The sequence below is a fragment of the Tiliqua scincoides genome, chromosome 2, assembly GCF_035046505.1.
Source record: "Tiliqua scincoides isolate rTilSci1 chromosome 2, rTilSci1.hap2, whole genome shotgun sequence".
Classification (NCBI taxonomy): domain Eukaryota; kingdom Metazoa; phylum Chordata; class Lepidosauria; order Squamata; family Scincidae; genus Tiliqua; species Tiliqua scincoides.
The window spans coordinates 136084179-136100424 of NC_089822.1; the positions used below are offsets into that span (position 1 = coordinate 136084179).

General features: G+C 45.3%; 1 protein-coding gene across 1 annotated transcript in view; it reads right to left on the reverse strand.

The window, feature by feature from the left end:
• Nucleotides 1-4422: 4422 nt before the first annotated feature.
• Nucleotides 4423-16246, reverse strand: part of LOC136638816 (transmembrane protease serine 9-like) — a 51775-nt gene continuing 39951 nt past the window's right edge. Inside the window, exons 8-10 of the mRNA XM_066612844.1 lie at nucleotides 8556-8821; nucleotides 5644-5786; nucleotides 4423-4730 (exon numbers count right to left, since the gene is read on the reverse strand). Of these exons, the coding sequence (XP_066468941.1) occupies nucleotides 4488-4730; nucleotides 5644-5786; nucleotides 8556-8821 (652 nt within the window). The 3' untranslated portion in view covers nucleotides 4423-4487. The remainder of the gene's footprint in view (nucleotides 4731-5643; nucleotides 5787-8555; nucleotides 8822-16246) is intronic.

Here is a 16246-nt window from a genome sequence, read left to right on the forward strand (position 1 = left end):
GATGCAGCTCCTGGAGCCTCTTCCTCACAGCTGGTCTTCTGGGGCTGAGCTCTGCCTGCATTTCCAGCGCTCCCTTCCTGACGGAGCCTTCAACTGGCTTATGGAACAGTCTGTGGTACAGGCAGCATTGAAATCGAAGAAGTCCAACACCTAACAGAGCCCAATCCTATGCCTGTTTATTCAGAAGTAAGTCTCATTTGAGTCAATGGGGCTTACTCCCAGGTAAGTGTGGACAGGATTGGACTCTCAGTATCCAGTCCTGTCCAATTTTCCAACACCAATTCAGCCTCAGTTCAGCCCCCAGGTAAGGGGGAAAACGTTTGTTCTCTTCCCTTAAGGAGGTTTCTGTGACTGCCCACTCCCACTGCAGGATACAGCCATGCCCCATTGGTATGGCTGCATCAGCGCTGGAAAATTGGATAGGATTGCACCCTCCTTGTTTAGCCCTTATGCTACACCAGCTCTCAGAGTAGAGCAACTATTTGTACTCATTGATGTTGCATGTACAAAAATTAAAAACTGGCATAAGGAGACAAGTGTCTCTGGTGTGATCTAATCTTGAAGTGAAATGTATGTAAATCAAGATACAGCCTTGGCTTTAAATAAAACTTACATCTGATGTTCACATGCTTCTGTTGCAGCATGATCAAATCGAAAGGAAGCTAAGTTGCTATGTGGTATCTACATGTTGTCCTTGTGCAGGGCAACTAGCACTTGGGGGTGGGGAGAGAATATCTGAATTAGAAAAATATTATGGTTGGGAGGATGCCTCCTTGCCCTTTTGCTCCTTGGTGATTATTTTATTTACTGGTAAGTAAAAATCATGAAATATCCTGATGAGGAATCTCCTGCTTCTCTGGCCCTTTATGTTAAAGGTACAGGAGTCCTATTTATAGATATTAGTGGAAGGGTGTCAAACATAAGGCCCATGGGCTAGATGCAGCCCCAGAAGCTTTTTATCTGGTCCCCATTATAATTGGCCCTTCCCAGAGCCTCCCTTTCTGCAGTGCTGCTTCTCCTGAGGCATTACTTTGCAGAGCACTGCTAAGCTGCAAAGTGTCGCCTCAGTAGAAGCAGTGCTGCTGAAAAGGTGGCCATGTTCTCCGATATATTCTCTGTCATTTGCAGCTGAGTTCCTACTTAAACCCAAAGTGCTTATTCCTGGCCATCATCTACTTAACCCATTTTTGCCCAGCACACAGGTGTACACCTTTGATCCCTGTTGTGTATATGCAGTGTTGGACAGATGTGGCTTAATGACATTACTTCCTGCTTAATGATGTCACTTCCAGCCTTCAGCAAGTGCCATGAATGCTACTTGGCTTGCTGTATGGTAAGTTTGACACCCCTGCATTAGTGATTCATGCCCCCGAGAAACCATTCAGCTTACAACTTGGTTCATCCCATCAAAAGTTTGAATCAGCAGCTCTCAACTTTCCCTCAGGATCCCTGAGCAGCAGCGGATGTCCCCAGCCCCGCTCCCGGGGCAAAGGTCCACAATGGCACCTTCCTGCAGGATGTTGCTGACCCCCCTCACTCAAAACGCCGCCCGCCCTCCCTCACCTGAGGCTCACAGAGCCTCTCGTGACCTCCAGTTACGTCAGGAAAACCTCTGTGAGGTTCTCCGATGCTTTAAACTGTGCTTCTGGGAAACTGGAAGCACAGTTTCCACCCCCATTGGGAGCCTCAGAGAGACTTCTGTGGGGTCCTAGCAGCCAGCGCCTGGGGCTTTTGCCCCATCTCGGTCTATGGCAGGTCTGCTGCTGTTCCTGAGCAGGCCTACTCCAGTGGAAATTTCCTTTTCTAGACATATGTTTAAACCTGTTGTCCTAGGCATACTAATTGTCACTGGACTCAAGTTCTGAGTAGCCTTCAGTAGTACTTGGGGCTTGAGTACAATGTCCTGGAGCCCTTGCCTGCTTTGTATTTCATCCATTAAAGCATAGCTACATTCTCTAGTGCAGAGCTGCTACTCAAAGGGTCTCCTGTTGTGGACTGGCAATTTTTTCCCCAATGTGCTGTGGACTGGCATGAGAGAGAGTGATAGTGATGATTTGTGGTACACAGGCTTAACTGGTCTTTCCTATTTCCTTCTGGCTTTTCAGAGTCTCTTGCAAGGTGTGACACGTGTCAGTATTTACAGCAAACTTTGGGAGCCTCTGAGAAGCCAGAAGAATTAAGTGGCAGGAGACATGTCACAGACTAGGAACTGGCCTGTGGACCATACTCTGAGAAGGAGTGCACTAGTGCATCTTTCTCTTAGTGTAGCAGGACTAGGCTGGTGGCAAACAAGTGGGATTTAGATTTTCAGATTTACATGTGTGCCTGTGAGTCCCCTTGAGTTCAGTGAAGCATACTGTCAAGTACACTGCAGGACAGTGGTTCTCAAAGTGGTGGGTCTCGAACCACCATTGGAACCTAAAAGGGTCACTTTCTCCTTAAGGGGAGTGACTCATAAATGGGTGCCCTGATGGTGCTGCAGCAATTGTGGCGCCACAGGCACCCAGGTGCATTTACACATACCTGGGGGGACGGGACTGCAGCCTCCTGGAGGAATCTGGAGGCTCACAGCCCCATCCGCAAGCCTCTCCACTGCAGTGGGCTCCAATCTGCAGTCAGAGCCCACTTCTTGTTTTGGAAGTTCCATGTCCCGCAGCTCCAACTGCAAACCAGGAGTGGGCCCCCAGGTGTGTGTAAATGTGCCTGATTGGCAACCTTCAGTCTAGAAAGACTATGGTATAAGCCTACAGCACCTGGTATTCCCAGGTGGTCTCCCATCCAAGTACTAACCAGGCCTGACCCTGCTTAGCTTCCAAGATTAGGCATGTGCAAGGTAACAGTTGCTGTACTTGTGGCATGATTGCTGCGGTGCTGTTCAGAGCCCCCCCATTCCAGTCCCCACCCCCACAAGTACTTACCCTGGGTTCTTAGACTCCCAGAGAGTTTGAGAACCACTGCTGTAAGGCATAGGATTGGAGTCTTGCAAAAGTCAGGAGATTATGATGGCTGGAGATGATGATGATAATAATATAATAATAACTAGGTATTTATATACCGTCTTTCTGGTCATCGGATTACTAAATCCCTCAAGGGGATTTTTACAATCATAGAGGTTCTCTTTTAAGAACCAACAACATTTCAGAATGGATCTTCCTGGTTTGGTCTCACTTCTGGCCTCCAGTTCTCTCATGCAGGCTGACAAGCAGCTCCATCTCTCCATGGAGAGCAGCCAAGACGCTTCTTGCTCACACCAAGAGCAGGTGGAATCACTCAGCTGGGCTTGTCAGCTGCTTCAAGGTCTTGCCATTCTCAGGTGTTCAGGGAGCTGCCGGTGTCCTCGAACTGGCGACCTTCTGATGTTATCTTCGGGCTAACGGAGCCTCTACCCTCTAGACCAGACCTTCTGCCCATAAGAGGGAGACCAGGCAGGCAGAGAGGGTAGTTGCAGCGGAAGGGAAGCCAGAGTGAAGAAAAGTGATAGGAGGATTTTAGTGTCCTAATCTGCATATTTGATTATTCATGGATTTTAGTATCTGTGGGGTTCCATTATACTCGTATGTGTTAGGGCCCACTGTATATGTTATTGATGAACATAAAATTGTTCCAGGTTCTGAGCCAATTCTTGTTACCACAGATGGTAGAGCATATCAGGATGAAAGGTTTGCACCATATTGTACATCTCTGCAGTACTGCATCAATGGAGGGGCGGGGGATGGTCTACCCCAGGTGCTAGCAATAAAAGGATGGCCACATTGCATGCCTGTTGCTCTAGGTGCTGGCTGGCAAATTCCTCCCTGTCTGGTGCTCAAACAGTAGCCCATGGCTGTCTGTTGCTTTGAATATTGGGTAGATCTGACCTCATCTGGGGTATCTCAAAGCAAAGGCCAGGTTTATCCGTGGCTTCGAGTAGCCAAAGGTGGGGTGGTTGGAGTGGTCTGCCATGGGGTATCAAATATGCTAGGTATGCTACTGCTGCTCTCTATTATCACTCCTGCCTAGCTGTTGCTGAACCCTACACTGGGCATGGCATATATTTATGGTTCAAATTTGTTCAGAATTCTGGGTCAGTTCACACATAGCACTAAACTGTGCAAGAATAAGCCTTATAGTCACATGCTGACGCTTTTCTCCCAATCTCATTCACTACAGTTTCAAAAATTACTGATGTTGGTTTACATTCTTAGTTTGAAAGATTTATGTGGCTTTGTAAGTTTTTATTCCTACTGGGGCAGCAGCTGTTATGAAGATCAAATTATTGATTTGGGAGGAGCAATTATTAACATGTATAGGCTTTCAATTTTTTTCTAAGATATGATCAGCTGGGTGTGAGGAAATGACTGAATGTTATGGTAGTGTTTATATATACATGATACCTGTATTCAACTACAAAATACATTTTATTTTCAAAATCATAGGGCTAAAAACAATAATGAATTTTGCTAAAGATACTTGCTGAAATCTTTGTACAATGAAAGGTAACTACCTTTTTATAGCACAAGATACAGAGTTACCCTTCCCACAGTCCAAAAGATCAGAACACACGGAATGCTGACAGGGGTGACTTTGTGAGATACAAGTTGAGTATGTATCCATTTTCTGTAAAGAGGTACCCGTGTATAGATTCCTGGCCGTTTTGGTCGGCCACAGCCAATGCCAAAGCTGGTGACTCCTATCAGATAATATTTAGAAACATCTGGGAAATAGCACATTAGAGGTCCACCACTGTCTCCCTAGAATATGAACAATTAAGACAATGTAAGTGTCACTCATGATATTATAAAATTTGATGATACACAGGGAGTGTGAGCCAAAAAGTCTGTCAGAAAATGTCAGACTTTCAGAACTGTAAAAAAACGCAGAAGTCTAGGAAATACGGATGAATCTAGGACATCTGAATTTGGTAATTTTTCTTTGGTCGGAGTGCTCAGCCTCTGAGGCAGTGACTTACAAATGTGATCATGCTTGATCTTGGAATTCCGGCTGTAGACTCAAAATACTTATCCTGAAAAAACCAAGCTACATAACTAAAGGAGTGTAAGAAACTCCATCCAGTATTACCTTCCATAAAAAGACATCACTGTAAGGCTTCTAGCGATCTCTTCCAAGGGACTTCTAACTGCTTGGGGAAGTATGTTACAAATGTATATTATATCCTCTGTTTTATTGGAACATTACTAACGTTCAGTTTATCACACTCAGTAACAAAGTTGTATATTCCCAGTTGACTAAATAGTAGCTTGCTTAAAGTACCACTAAATCATATAGTCTGACCTGCATTAGACTGCATGGATCAAATGACAATGAGTTATAGCCAAAGTAAGTTAGTCATAGCTAAACCCATGCAGAGATAATCATGTGCAGCCCAATCCTAACCTGCCCTGGAACAGGCAGGCTGGAGAGCCTGCGCTGCATCCAAGGCAGGACTGGGGCTGAAAGCAGCTCAGCCCAGGGCAAGGGTAATTCCTTCCCCTTACACCGGGTAAAGTGGTAGCAGCCCCAATAAGGCTACTCGGATCTGTGCCACCTCAAGAGATACTGCAAAACTGAGCAGCCCAGGACTCACTAGGATTTGTCATCACTTTCTCTAGAACAACCCTGTAGGTTTTGGCAATTTACTAAAATTGGGAATTGTCTCCATTTTACCTGGCAGGAATCAACACCTCCTCCTTCATAGCCAGCACAAAACATATTTGACTTTATGCTTTCTCCATACCAATCTTCCCTTTTACAGATATCAGTTGGAATAAGATCTACCTGAGCTTCTTGTAATGTATTTGTGGCACTACCTGTAATGAAAACAATATGAAGTATACTTCTGTTTAATGAACCAGACAAAAGGCAAGAATGCTGGGTTTGGCAGCTCTACAGCCAGTACCAAAAAATAAGAGAAATGTGTTTAATTGAAAAGATCTATATCCAAACCTTTCCAGAGTGCAAGATGCCCAACACTTCAATTTATACAGGTCACACAATCTACCTTTCCTTTAGCAAATAATGGATTGCCTGACACCAGGATTTATTGTCTTTAGTATGGACTACATATAGTTCTGATAATAGGAGAGATGTGAGTTTTTTTCTTTGAGGACCAACCAAGTGTTTAATATGCTGAATACTTTCACAGGTTCTTGAATTTTTAAGCGTTCATTGTCCAATAAAAATTCATTTATTCTCTGTCTCTTACCCTCTGAAATCAGCATAGTCTGCCTATGCCTAATCAATAACGTGCTTAGGAGAAAAGGTGAAATTTTTCTGTCATTGTTGGTGACAGATAAGGATGGACTTTTCTGATAATAAATTTGTAGTCTTTGATTGCTTCCAAGAGGTAGCATGATGAGTTTTCTTATACTGTTCAGTGCCCAGAAAGGATAAGCAAGAGCCATTTCACACAGGCATGTAAAGAATGTTCTATCTCAGCGGTTCCCACACTGGTGGGTCACGACTGACCAAGAGAACCGGAAGCAGGACATTCACCCTTAAGGGAAGTGGCCCTGCAGGGATGGTTGTGACAGCACTGCAGCGATTGTGGCACTGCCGTGACCAAGGGGCTTTTGCACTTAGGCAGTGCTGGCCTTGAGCAGGGTGTGGGGGGAGGGGATCAGTCCCTTCTGCAGGCCTCCCTGCTGCAGTTAACAGCACTTATCTCCAATTGGAACCCATGTATAGTTTTTGATCGAAGTGGGTTCCAATTTGAGATGAGCGCTGTTTACAGCTGCGGGGAGGCCCACAGAAGTGACTGCAGCCTGTCTGCACCATGCCAGAGGCCGACACTTCCCCTCCCCCCAAGTAAGTGCAAAAGCCCCTTGGTCACTGCAGTGGTGCGATTGCTGTGGCTCTGTCACTGTCCTCATCCACAACCCCACAAAGACTTACCTGGTTCCCAACTCCCCTGTAGGAGCTTGGAAACCACTGTTCTATCTAAACCAGGGGTATCCAAAGTTTTTGGCAGGCAGGCCACATCATCTCTCTGACACTGTGTTGGGCCGGGGGAAAAAAGAATTAATTTACATTTAAAATTTGAATAAATTTACATAGTTTTACATAAATGAATATATTAAAGATGAACTTATATGAATGAATGAAGGTCTTGCAATAGCTCAAGGCCTATAAAAAGCCTTGCACAAAGCAAGGTTGGCCTTTCCTTTGCTGCTGCTACTGCACCACAGACCTGAAACAGCAAGCAGTGGAGGAAGCCCTCATCCCACAGCTCACGTAAGAGGTCAAACAGTTGCCCTCACGCTGAGAGTAGTTGCGTCGGGCCAGTGTGGGCTCCAGCAAATCTCCAGAGGCTCATTGGAGACTGGGGGCTCCCTGAGAGGTGCATTAAGAGGCCTTGAGGGCCGCAAGTGGCCCCAGGGCTGGGGTTTGGGCACCCCTGATCTAAACCTATGAAGTGTGAGTGCAGCATATATATCACTTAGGCAGATGGATCAGAGAGTTGTGAGTGGCACTAGTGTAAGCTTGGTGGGAAACTGATGTGTGGGATTCCTCTGTGTAATTTACGATATAGCCCGCAAAATATAGCACTGAAATTTACTGAGAGCCCAATCCTATGCCTGAGCACCACTGCTCATGTGCACACTACCCAGGCTATGGCTGTTGTGAAAGTGCTGTAAGGCACTTTGCAGTGGCCGCAGGACTAGGAAGGCGCTGACAGGGGTTTCTCTGCTGCTTGCATGGCCACCGGGCCATAGAGCAGCAGAAAGGTGTTCTCAGGTTGGGAAGGGGTGTTTCTGGGTAGGGCAGACCTGGAGGCGGTTCAGGCTTGGGAGGAAGGTGGGGACTGCAGCCTTGGCTGCTGCTGGCTCCTATCCCCCCTCCCATGCCTGAAAGCACTATACAAGCTACTGAAATCTGAACCAGTTATTGAGCTGCTGCAGATACAGGTAGACCACTGTTTCTCAAACTGTGGGTCAGAACCCACTAGGTGGGTCGTGAACCAATTTTTGGTGGGAACCCGTTTATTAAAATGTGTATTTTATTTTTAATGTATTAGATTTGATTTTACTATGGTATGTGACTGCATTTGGGGAAATGTTACAGATCTGTTCTTTTAACAAGCTACTATGTATGTGCTTCTAACAACAATAGTCAATGGGGCTTACTCCTGGGTAAGTGTGGATAGGACTGCAGCCTTTGGAATGTTTGCAGATTTTTTTTTAAACAGATCAGCAACTGCTTGGGAGGGGTTAGGAGGGTTCTTCTTTAATATATTTTTAAATTATACTTCTGGCCATGACATCACTTGCAGGTTCATGACATCACTTCCACTGTGTCCCAGCAGATCCTCATTCTAAAAAGTGGGTCCTAGTGATAAAAAGTTTGAGAACCACTAGAGTAGACCCATAGGGGCTGTGGGAGCCTGGGGTAAGGGAACCAATGTTCCTTACCCCTAGGAGACTTCCAGCTGCCTCCTTGGCTCCGCAGGATATAGCGGTGGCTGTTTCAGCACTGCTGTAATAGCAAGATGGGCAGCCTGGATAGGATTGTGCTGTGAGATCACTAAACTAATTCTTACTTTCAGTGACAGTTTAAAAGAAAAAACATGACAGCTGTACCTCCCTCCTTTCTTCGTCCCCATCCAGTTATGTAACATTGGTTCTTAGCAGGCATAAGCTGAGAAGCTTCAGGTAAACAGATGGGCTGAATATAGGAATTATACTCAATTGTCTCTTCCAGGCTCAACAAGGCAATATCATTTTCATACGTTCTTGTGCTGTAATTACAATGGATCATGAGATCATTTATCCTGGATTCTATAACGTGCTTGCCTGGCTTAGCAAGTTGATGCAATCCAATCACAGCCCTCCAAAACAACCGTTCCCTAGAAGAGAACAAAATCCTTTAGAGTCAACACATTTTGGCTTCAGACTCTCTGAAATTTGTGAGTTGTTTTGTTTCACATCCTGTGCAAAAGTAAGCAACAAGGAGTGAGTTTGATTAATTTTGTAGCAAATAAAAGCAGTGTAGCCAATAACATTGCTGTGCAGAGAGATTCAGAGCGAAGCAGAACAAAACAAAACATACAACAATAAAGCCAGTTCAATTCAAGAATCTCCCCCAAACAAATTTGGAATTACTCCATGCCACACTCTTTAGTAAATAAAGCAACATTGTAAGGAGTGCCATTACAAGTACTAAGGCAAAGAGTCAAAGAACTGCACAAAAAATTTGATTTGTTCATGTTGGGTCATGATATATTACTCATGAAACTCAGGGAAGCTGCCCAGCCAGTTTGTGATGTGGCATAAGCGACTGCAGTAAAGGTAGAAAATCCCATCAATAGAGTTTTATGTTTTATTTATGAAATAATGGATATTGCCTTTCTCCCACAAGAACCAAGGCCACAACAACTAAACGTGACTATAGAACATGAGTCTCCACACTGGGTGACCAGATGTCATAACTGCAAAAAAGGACAAGGCACCCCAAAATGTAGGACATCCAAGAAAAATGTAGGACGTGACAAAATAATAGCTAAAAACACTCATATGTTGATTTCATGTGGTCAATTTAAACCTATTATTAACTATTATAATCCAATTATATAACTATTAAATTTAAAACTACATAACATATTTTATTACATATAACATTAATTACAAGAAGGCTATGTGCTGCCTGCAGGGGCCCATTCACAGGGAAAAGGAGGACATTAAATTCTTTTCCAGGTCACGAGGCTAAAAAAGAGGATTTGGTCACCCTGCTTCCACACCCCAGCTTGTGGACCAGATCAGTCATCATGAAAAAGCCCTCTGCATGCTTTCCATTCTGCACCACAGCTGCTTTTCCTTGGGCCTGATTGCCCCACAGCCCTGCACCAGGCAGATGCTTCCAAAGCATGTCATCCCAGACACCTCTGAACCTCAATTTCCCAGAGATAGCAGCTGCCTGATGCAGGGCTGTGGGCAATCGGGCCTGAAGAAAAGCTGCTGTGGCACAGAATGGAAAGCACCACACCTTGGAGGGCTTTTCCATAATGTAGTGGACCACGGTTTAGAGACAGCTGCTATAGAATAATGAGGAATTACATAATTACAGTGTTCAAAAAATGTTCCTCAGGAACCATCAATGCCATACTTTGGAAGTGTAAGGAGATAAATACCTTTCCTTTTTAAGGAAAAGGAACCAATCTTTTTCAACTTTTCAGTGCTGATGCAGCTTCAGTGCAGTCCCAAGGAACTGAGCCTTTTTGAGCTGCCTGCCCATTCTCCTTCCTCTGCTTTAAAAAAAATAGCAGAGGAGGGTGGGCAGCTTGAAAAGCTCCAAGAGAGGCTGCAATCATTCAGGCACTTTCCGCACCGCTCCAGACCTCCCTCTCGGTGGCGTCACTAGGGTTCGCGTCACTCCCCATGCAGTGGGCAGGGCAACACCCCAGGTGGTGGATGTGGTGATGTACCATCACTCTGCCCCCACTAGTTTTTTGGCTGTACCTTTTGATAGAACAAAGATAGAACACATTCTGCATGAAATTACACACTGATTGATATATAACATGCTGGTTATTCCTCCAAACTGTGATTTTAGTGATTTTGGTCACTAGTGGTGCCAGACACCCCTCCAGGGTGTTAACTTACTAACACCTTATTGCAGCAGTTCTCAAACTTTTAGCACTGGGACCCACTTTTTAGAATGACAATCTGTCCAAGACATCACCAGAAGTTATGTCATGGTGGAAGTGACATCATCAGGTAAATTAAAATAAATAAGTATAAATAATTAAAGTAAAACAAATAATTAAATAAACAGAAGCCAGCCCTGTTCCACCAAGTGAATTTTATCTGTAGCCTGCCTGCACTAACACCCCCCTCCAAAATCAGTAAGGTTTTCAGCCCTACCCCGTGCCCAGTTCAATTTAAGAGCTTCTGTTTAAACCAGATCACTGTCAGGATCCACCTAGCTTTGCAAGTCTCAAAAAAGTTCACCTTATCAGCTGAAGCCTCTGTTTTGATCCTTTTTAGTGGGGGTGGGAGGCTCCCTTCTGGAGCACTTGTTTAGCTGCAGGTGCATAGGATCAGGACCATTCTGGTAGCCTTGTACTCTCCTTCACCTGATCTTCCACACCAGCCAAGGCATGTTTGCTTACTCACAAGTAAACACGACGTGAGGCATAGTTTCGCCTTCCATAGGTCTCAATACATTCATCTGCTTGGAGGGAGGGACTTCCTTCTCAGGTGTTTTTGGGGGCTGCATTCATTGGATCAGGACCATTCTGGTGTCGTTGGATTCCTCCCAGCCTGCCCTTTCCGAAGGACTAAGGCAAGTTTGCCTACTTGCAAGTAAACACGCGATATGGCTCACTTTCACTTTTCATAAGGATCCATGCATTTTTGTTCTCCTGTTTTTTGGCCATAACTTTTGATAGAAAGGACATATTTCACTCTGGCTTTTTGCATTGCATTCCGCTTGAAATCCTGCATCCAATGGTATATAACATGATGGGGTTACTCCTAACCACTGCGATTCTAGCGTGTCACCCCCCCAGTGTGTGTCACCCGGTGCGGCCCACATCCGTGGAACTGTGCCAAGAATGCACTTTCATCGCTGTTTGGGAAACAATCATGGTGATGCAATAATGTTGCTGTGATTACTTCTGAGTGATGGGAGCAGCATTTGTTCCCTCCACCCCTGGCAGCATGGTGGCCAGGACCACCAATGGGTGTGCAAGCCTTACTAGAACCCTGGGTGACCTGCTCTAATGGAGATGATGCAGAGCTTGAGTAGTTTCCCATCATTTTGAGGAAGAGATCAATTGGAAAAAACCTGTTCACCCTATTGTAATGGAAGATCAGAAGATCATCAGGTGGATGATGTGGTGTTGACAATAATCCCTTGTTTTGACAGCTGTTTGATAGCTCTGGGAAGGACAGGGCTGGCTCCACAGCTGTAATCAATCAAGGCCAATGGAGACCTGGTTGGACACCTGAGCTTCATTTGACCTTGATGGGGCTTTGAATGAGCTAAGGAGGTAGCTCACAGCTGAACTGCATTTGCACTTAATGGGACACAAAGGATAAAAGGCAGCTTCAGAAGGACCAAAGAAGCAGGATGCTGACCCAGAGGGAAATGCTACCTGATCCGGAGGGAACCAGACCTATAGGAGAAGGGGACTGCCAGGACTGTGCTTTGGAGACCGGATTGGACTTGAACTGGAGGCTTCAGACCTTTACCCACTGAGTTAAGTGGAGTTTTGGGGAGGGAAAGCCTCTGGACAAGAGGACTTGCAGGGAGTGTCTGTGTTCATAGCAATAAATTTGGGTAGTTGCTATAGATAAGGAGTTCTGTATTTATTCCTTTGCACACCACAGTGGTTGTTCTAGAGATAAAGAGGGTGTTAATTAGCCAAAAAGTGGGCATTAGAAGGGAGTTGAGATATTTGGATGGGACAAATTGGCATAGTTGGCAGGAGTCAAAAATTAGGATAGGACACCTGTGATTAGGCTCCGCCTCCTCCTCCTTCTCCCAAAAACTCTCCCTCTTGATCTCAGTCAGTGGAGGATGTGGAAGAATTCTGTGAACTACTAGGCATGAAAACCTCTCTAGCCCTTCTTTCAAGGCTGTGTATTTCCCCCTGTGGCCCAGATGCTGCCCTGCCTTAGCTTTTTTCTAGAGAATATGTGGGGAAGAAAAGCTTGGTCCCTTGAGGTGGTGCTAGAGGACAGGGAGACAGGACTGGGGAATCTGCACCTCTTGCCCTTATGGCTGCGGTTTTCAAACTCTCTGGGAGTTTGAAACCCGCAGTAAGTCTTTCCAGGGGTGGGGAGGAAGCAGCAGGGCCAGGGGGAAGGCAGCGACGTGATCCCCAGCATCACGTCGCTCAGGGGGCTGCAGGGACTGGGGTGCACCCTCCAGTCCCTGCAGCAGCCGTTGCTGTGTGTGGGGAGCCCTGCGTGAGCGCCTGCAAGGCACCCCAGGTCAGGGAAAGGGAGAATGGAGCGATCTGCTCTGCCTCTGCAAAAGTGGAAGTGGAGCGCGATTGTGGAAGTGGAGCGCGAAGAAAGTCCCCCTCTCCCGGAGTGCCTCCCGTGGTAGACCACGAGGCGCAGGATCCAGCGGCAGCCCTTCCCGGAGCTGCTGAGTTTGGGTGCCCCAGGCAGCTCAGGATTGGGCTGTTAATTGACTATCTAGAACAGTGTTTCAAACTGTGGGTTGAGACCCACTAGGTCGGTCGTGAGCCAATTTCAGGTGGGTTCCCATTCATTTAAATGTATATTTTATTTTTAAAACGTGGATAGGATTGCAACCTTTTTTTTCCAAACAGATCAGCAATTGATTGGGAAGATTAGGAGGGTTCTTTATTTTAAATTTTTTTTAACTTGTACCTATTGCAAACTTTTAATTTACTTAAGTGATTGATTTGATTTGATTTTGACTTGATTTTGTTGTTAGGAGGGTGTTAAAATTTTTCGTTTGTGATGATATCACTTTCAGCCATGACTTCACTTCCAGGTTAGTGTCATCACTTCTGGTGGCTCCATACAGATTGTCATTGTAAAACGTGGGCCCCAGTGCTAGAAAGTTTGAGAACCACTGATCTAGATAAATCTCCAAATTCCTTCATCACTTTCATTAATTCAGGAATAGATACTTGGGGTTCAGAAATATAGTCATAATGAATTTAAAATTATTTTATATGCAAACTTTTTTTAAGACCATATATATATTTATTTTGTCTAGTAGCGCACCTCTTGAGGTAGCGCCAATCCGAGTAGCCCTATTGGGGCTGTTACCCGAGGTAAGAGGACTGTATTCTCCCATAATAATTCTCTACTGTTTTTTCTTCATATTCTGAAACATTGGGTAGATTGCCAACCACGTTTGCTGCACAATTTTGTTACATAGAAACCGAATACTTGATTTGATTGTTTGCGTATCTTAGTGCAGAAATCACATAAACAACAAATTAAAAATGTAAATTTTCAGACGCATTTCAAACTTAACATTTTATTCAAGTTTATGCTCAACAAAAGAATGTATCCTTCTGCCATGTTAATTCTTAGGATCAAAAACATAGTAGTTAAGATGAAAACTACATTGTTATACTGTAATCCATTTACAGTAATCCAACTCCTGTAATCCAACTCCTGTAATCTCCTGTAATCCAACTCCTGTAATCCAACTCCTCCTAACCGAGGAGTTAAGTCAGATAGAGGTTAAAAGAGAAGATGTTTCAGACCTCATTGATAAATTAAAGATCAATAAGTCACCGGGCCCTGATGGCATACACCCAAGGGTTATTAAGGAATTGAAGAATGAAGTTGCAGATCTCTTGACTAAGGTATGCAACTTGTCCCTCAAAACAGCCACGGTACCAGAAGATTGGAGGATAGCAAATGTCACGCCTATTTTTAAAAAGGGAAAGAGGGGGGACCCGGGAAACTATAGGCCGGTCAGCCTAACATCCATACCGGGTAAGATGGTGGAATGCCTCATCAAAGATAGGATCTCAAAACACATAGACAAACAGGCCTTGCTGAGGGAGAGTCAGCATGGCTTCTGTAAGGGTAAGTCTTGCCTCACAAACCTTATAGAATTCTTTGAAAAGGTCAACAGGCATGTGGATGCGGGAGAACCCGTGGACATTATATATCTGGACTTTCAGAAGGCATTTGACACGGTCCCTCACCAAAGGCTACTGAAAAAACTCCACAGTCAGGGAATTAGAGGACAGGTCCTCTCGTGGATTGAGAACTGGTTGGAGGCCAGGAAGCAGCGAGTGGGTGTCAATGGGCAATTTTCACAATGGAGAGAGGTGAAAAGCGGTGTGCCCCAAGGATCTGTCCTGGGACCGGTGCTTTTCAACCTCTTCATAAATGACCTGGAGACAGGGTTGAGCAGTGAAGTGGCTAAGTTTGCAGACGACACCAAACTTTTCCAAGTGGTAAAGACCAGAAGTGATTGTGAGGAGCTCCAGAAGGATCTCTCCAGACTGGCAGAATGGGCAGCAAAATGGCAGATGCGCTTCAATGTCAGTAAGTGTAAAGTCATGCACATTGGGGCAAAAAATCAAAACTTTAGATATAGGCTGATGGGTTCTGAGCTGTCTGTGACAGATCAGGAGAGAGATCTTGGGGTGGTGGTGGACAGGTCGATGAAAGTGTCGACCCAATGTGCGGCGGCAGTGAAGAAGGCCAATTCTATGCTTGGGATCATTAGGAAGGGTATTGAGAACAAAACGGCTAATATTATAATGCCGTTGTACAAATCTATGGTAAGGCCACACCTGGAGTATTGTGTCCAGTTCTGGTCGCCGCATCTCAAAAAAGACATAGTGGAAATGGAAAAGGTGCAAAAGAGAGCGACTAAGCTGATTACGGGGCTGGGGCACCTTCCTTATGAGGAAAGGCTACGGCGTTTGGGCCTCTTCAGCCTAGAAAAGAGACGCTTGAGGGGGGACATGATTGAGACATACAAAATTATGCAGGGGATGGACAGAGTGGATAGGGAGATGCTCTTTACACTCTCACATAATACCAGAACCAGGGGACATCCACTAAAATTGAGTGTTGGGCGGGTTAGGACAGACAAAAGAAAATATTTCTTTACTCAGCGCGTGGTCGGTCTGTGGAACTCCTTGCCACAGGATGTGGTGCTGGCGTCTAGCCTAGACGCCTTTAAAAGGGGATTGGACGAGTTTCTGGAGGAAAAATCCATTATGGGGTACAAGCCATGATGTGTATGCGCAACCTCCTGATTTTAGGAATGGGTTAAGTCAGAATGCCAGATGTAGGGGAGAGCACCAGGACGAGGTCTCTTGTTATCTGGTGTGCTCCCTGGGGCATTTGGTGGGCCGCTGTGAGATACAGGAAGCTGGACTAGATGGGCCTATCGCCTGATCCAGTGGGGCTGTTCTTATGTTCTTATGTTCATTTCTCAAATCCTGATACATTTGTACAGACGAACTGGGATCCCTCCCTTTCCCACTTCAGGCTTCATCCATCCAGAATCTCTGTACATGATCCTGTGCAGCTGAATACCAGTGGAGAAAAACAAGGGAGTTGGCTTATTTTGTCCAGCATTAATTTTCTTCTACTTCTCTTTTGCCCTCTCTGATGCACACCAACTCTAGAAATCCCAAGAACCTCTTTTGTAGTTGAATTCCTTTTTGTATAAGTACAAGCTGAATTCTCAGACCCCGTGTGGATATCAAAAACATGGAGCTCTGCTTCGGTCCCTTCCGGATGGCTTTCTGAAGCCCACAGAGGCTGTGTGCATCCACCCACCTGGCCTCTGCGGGCTTCAGAATGGC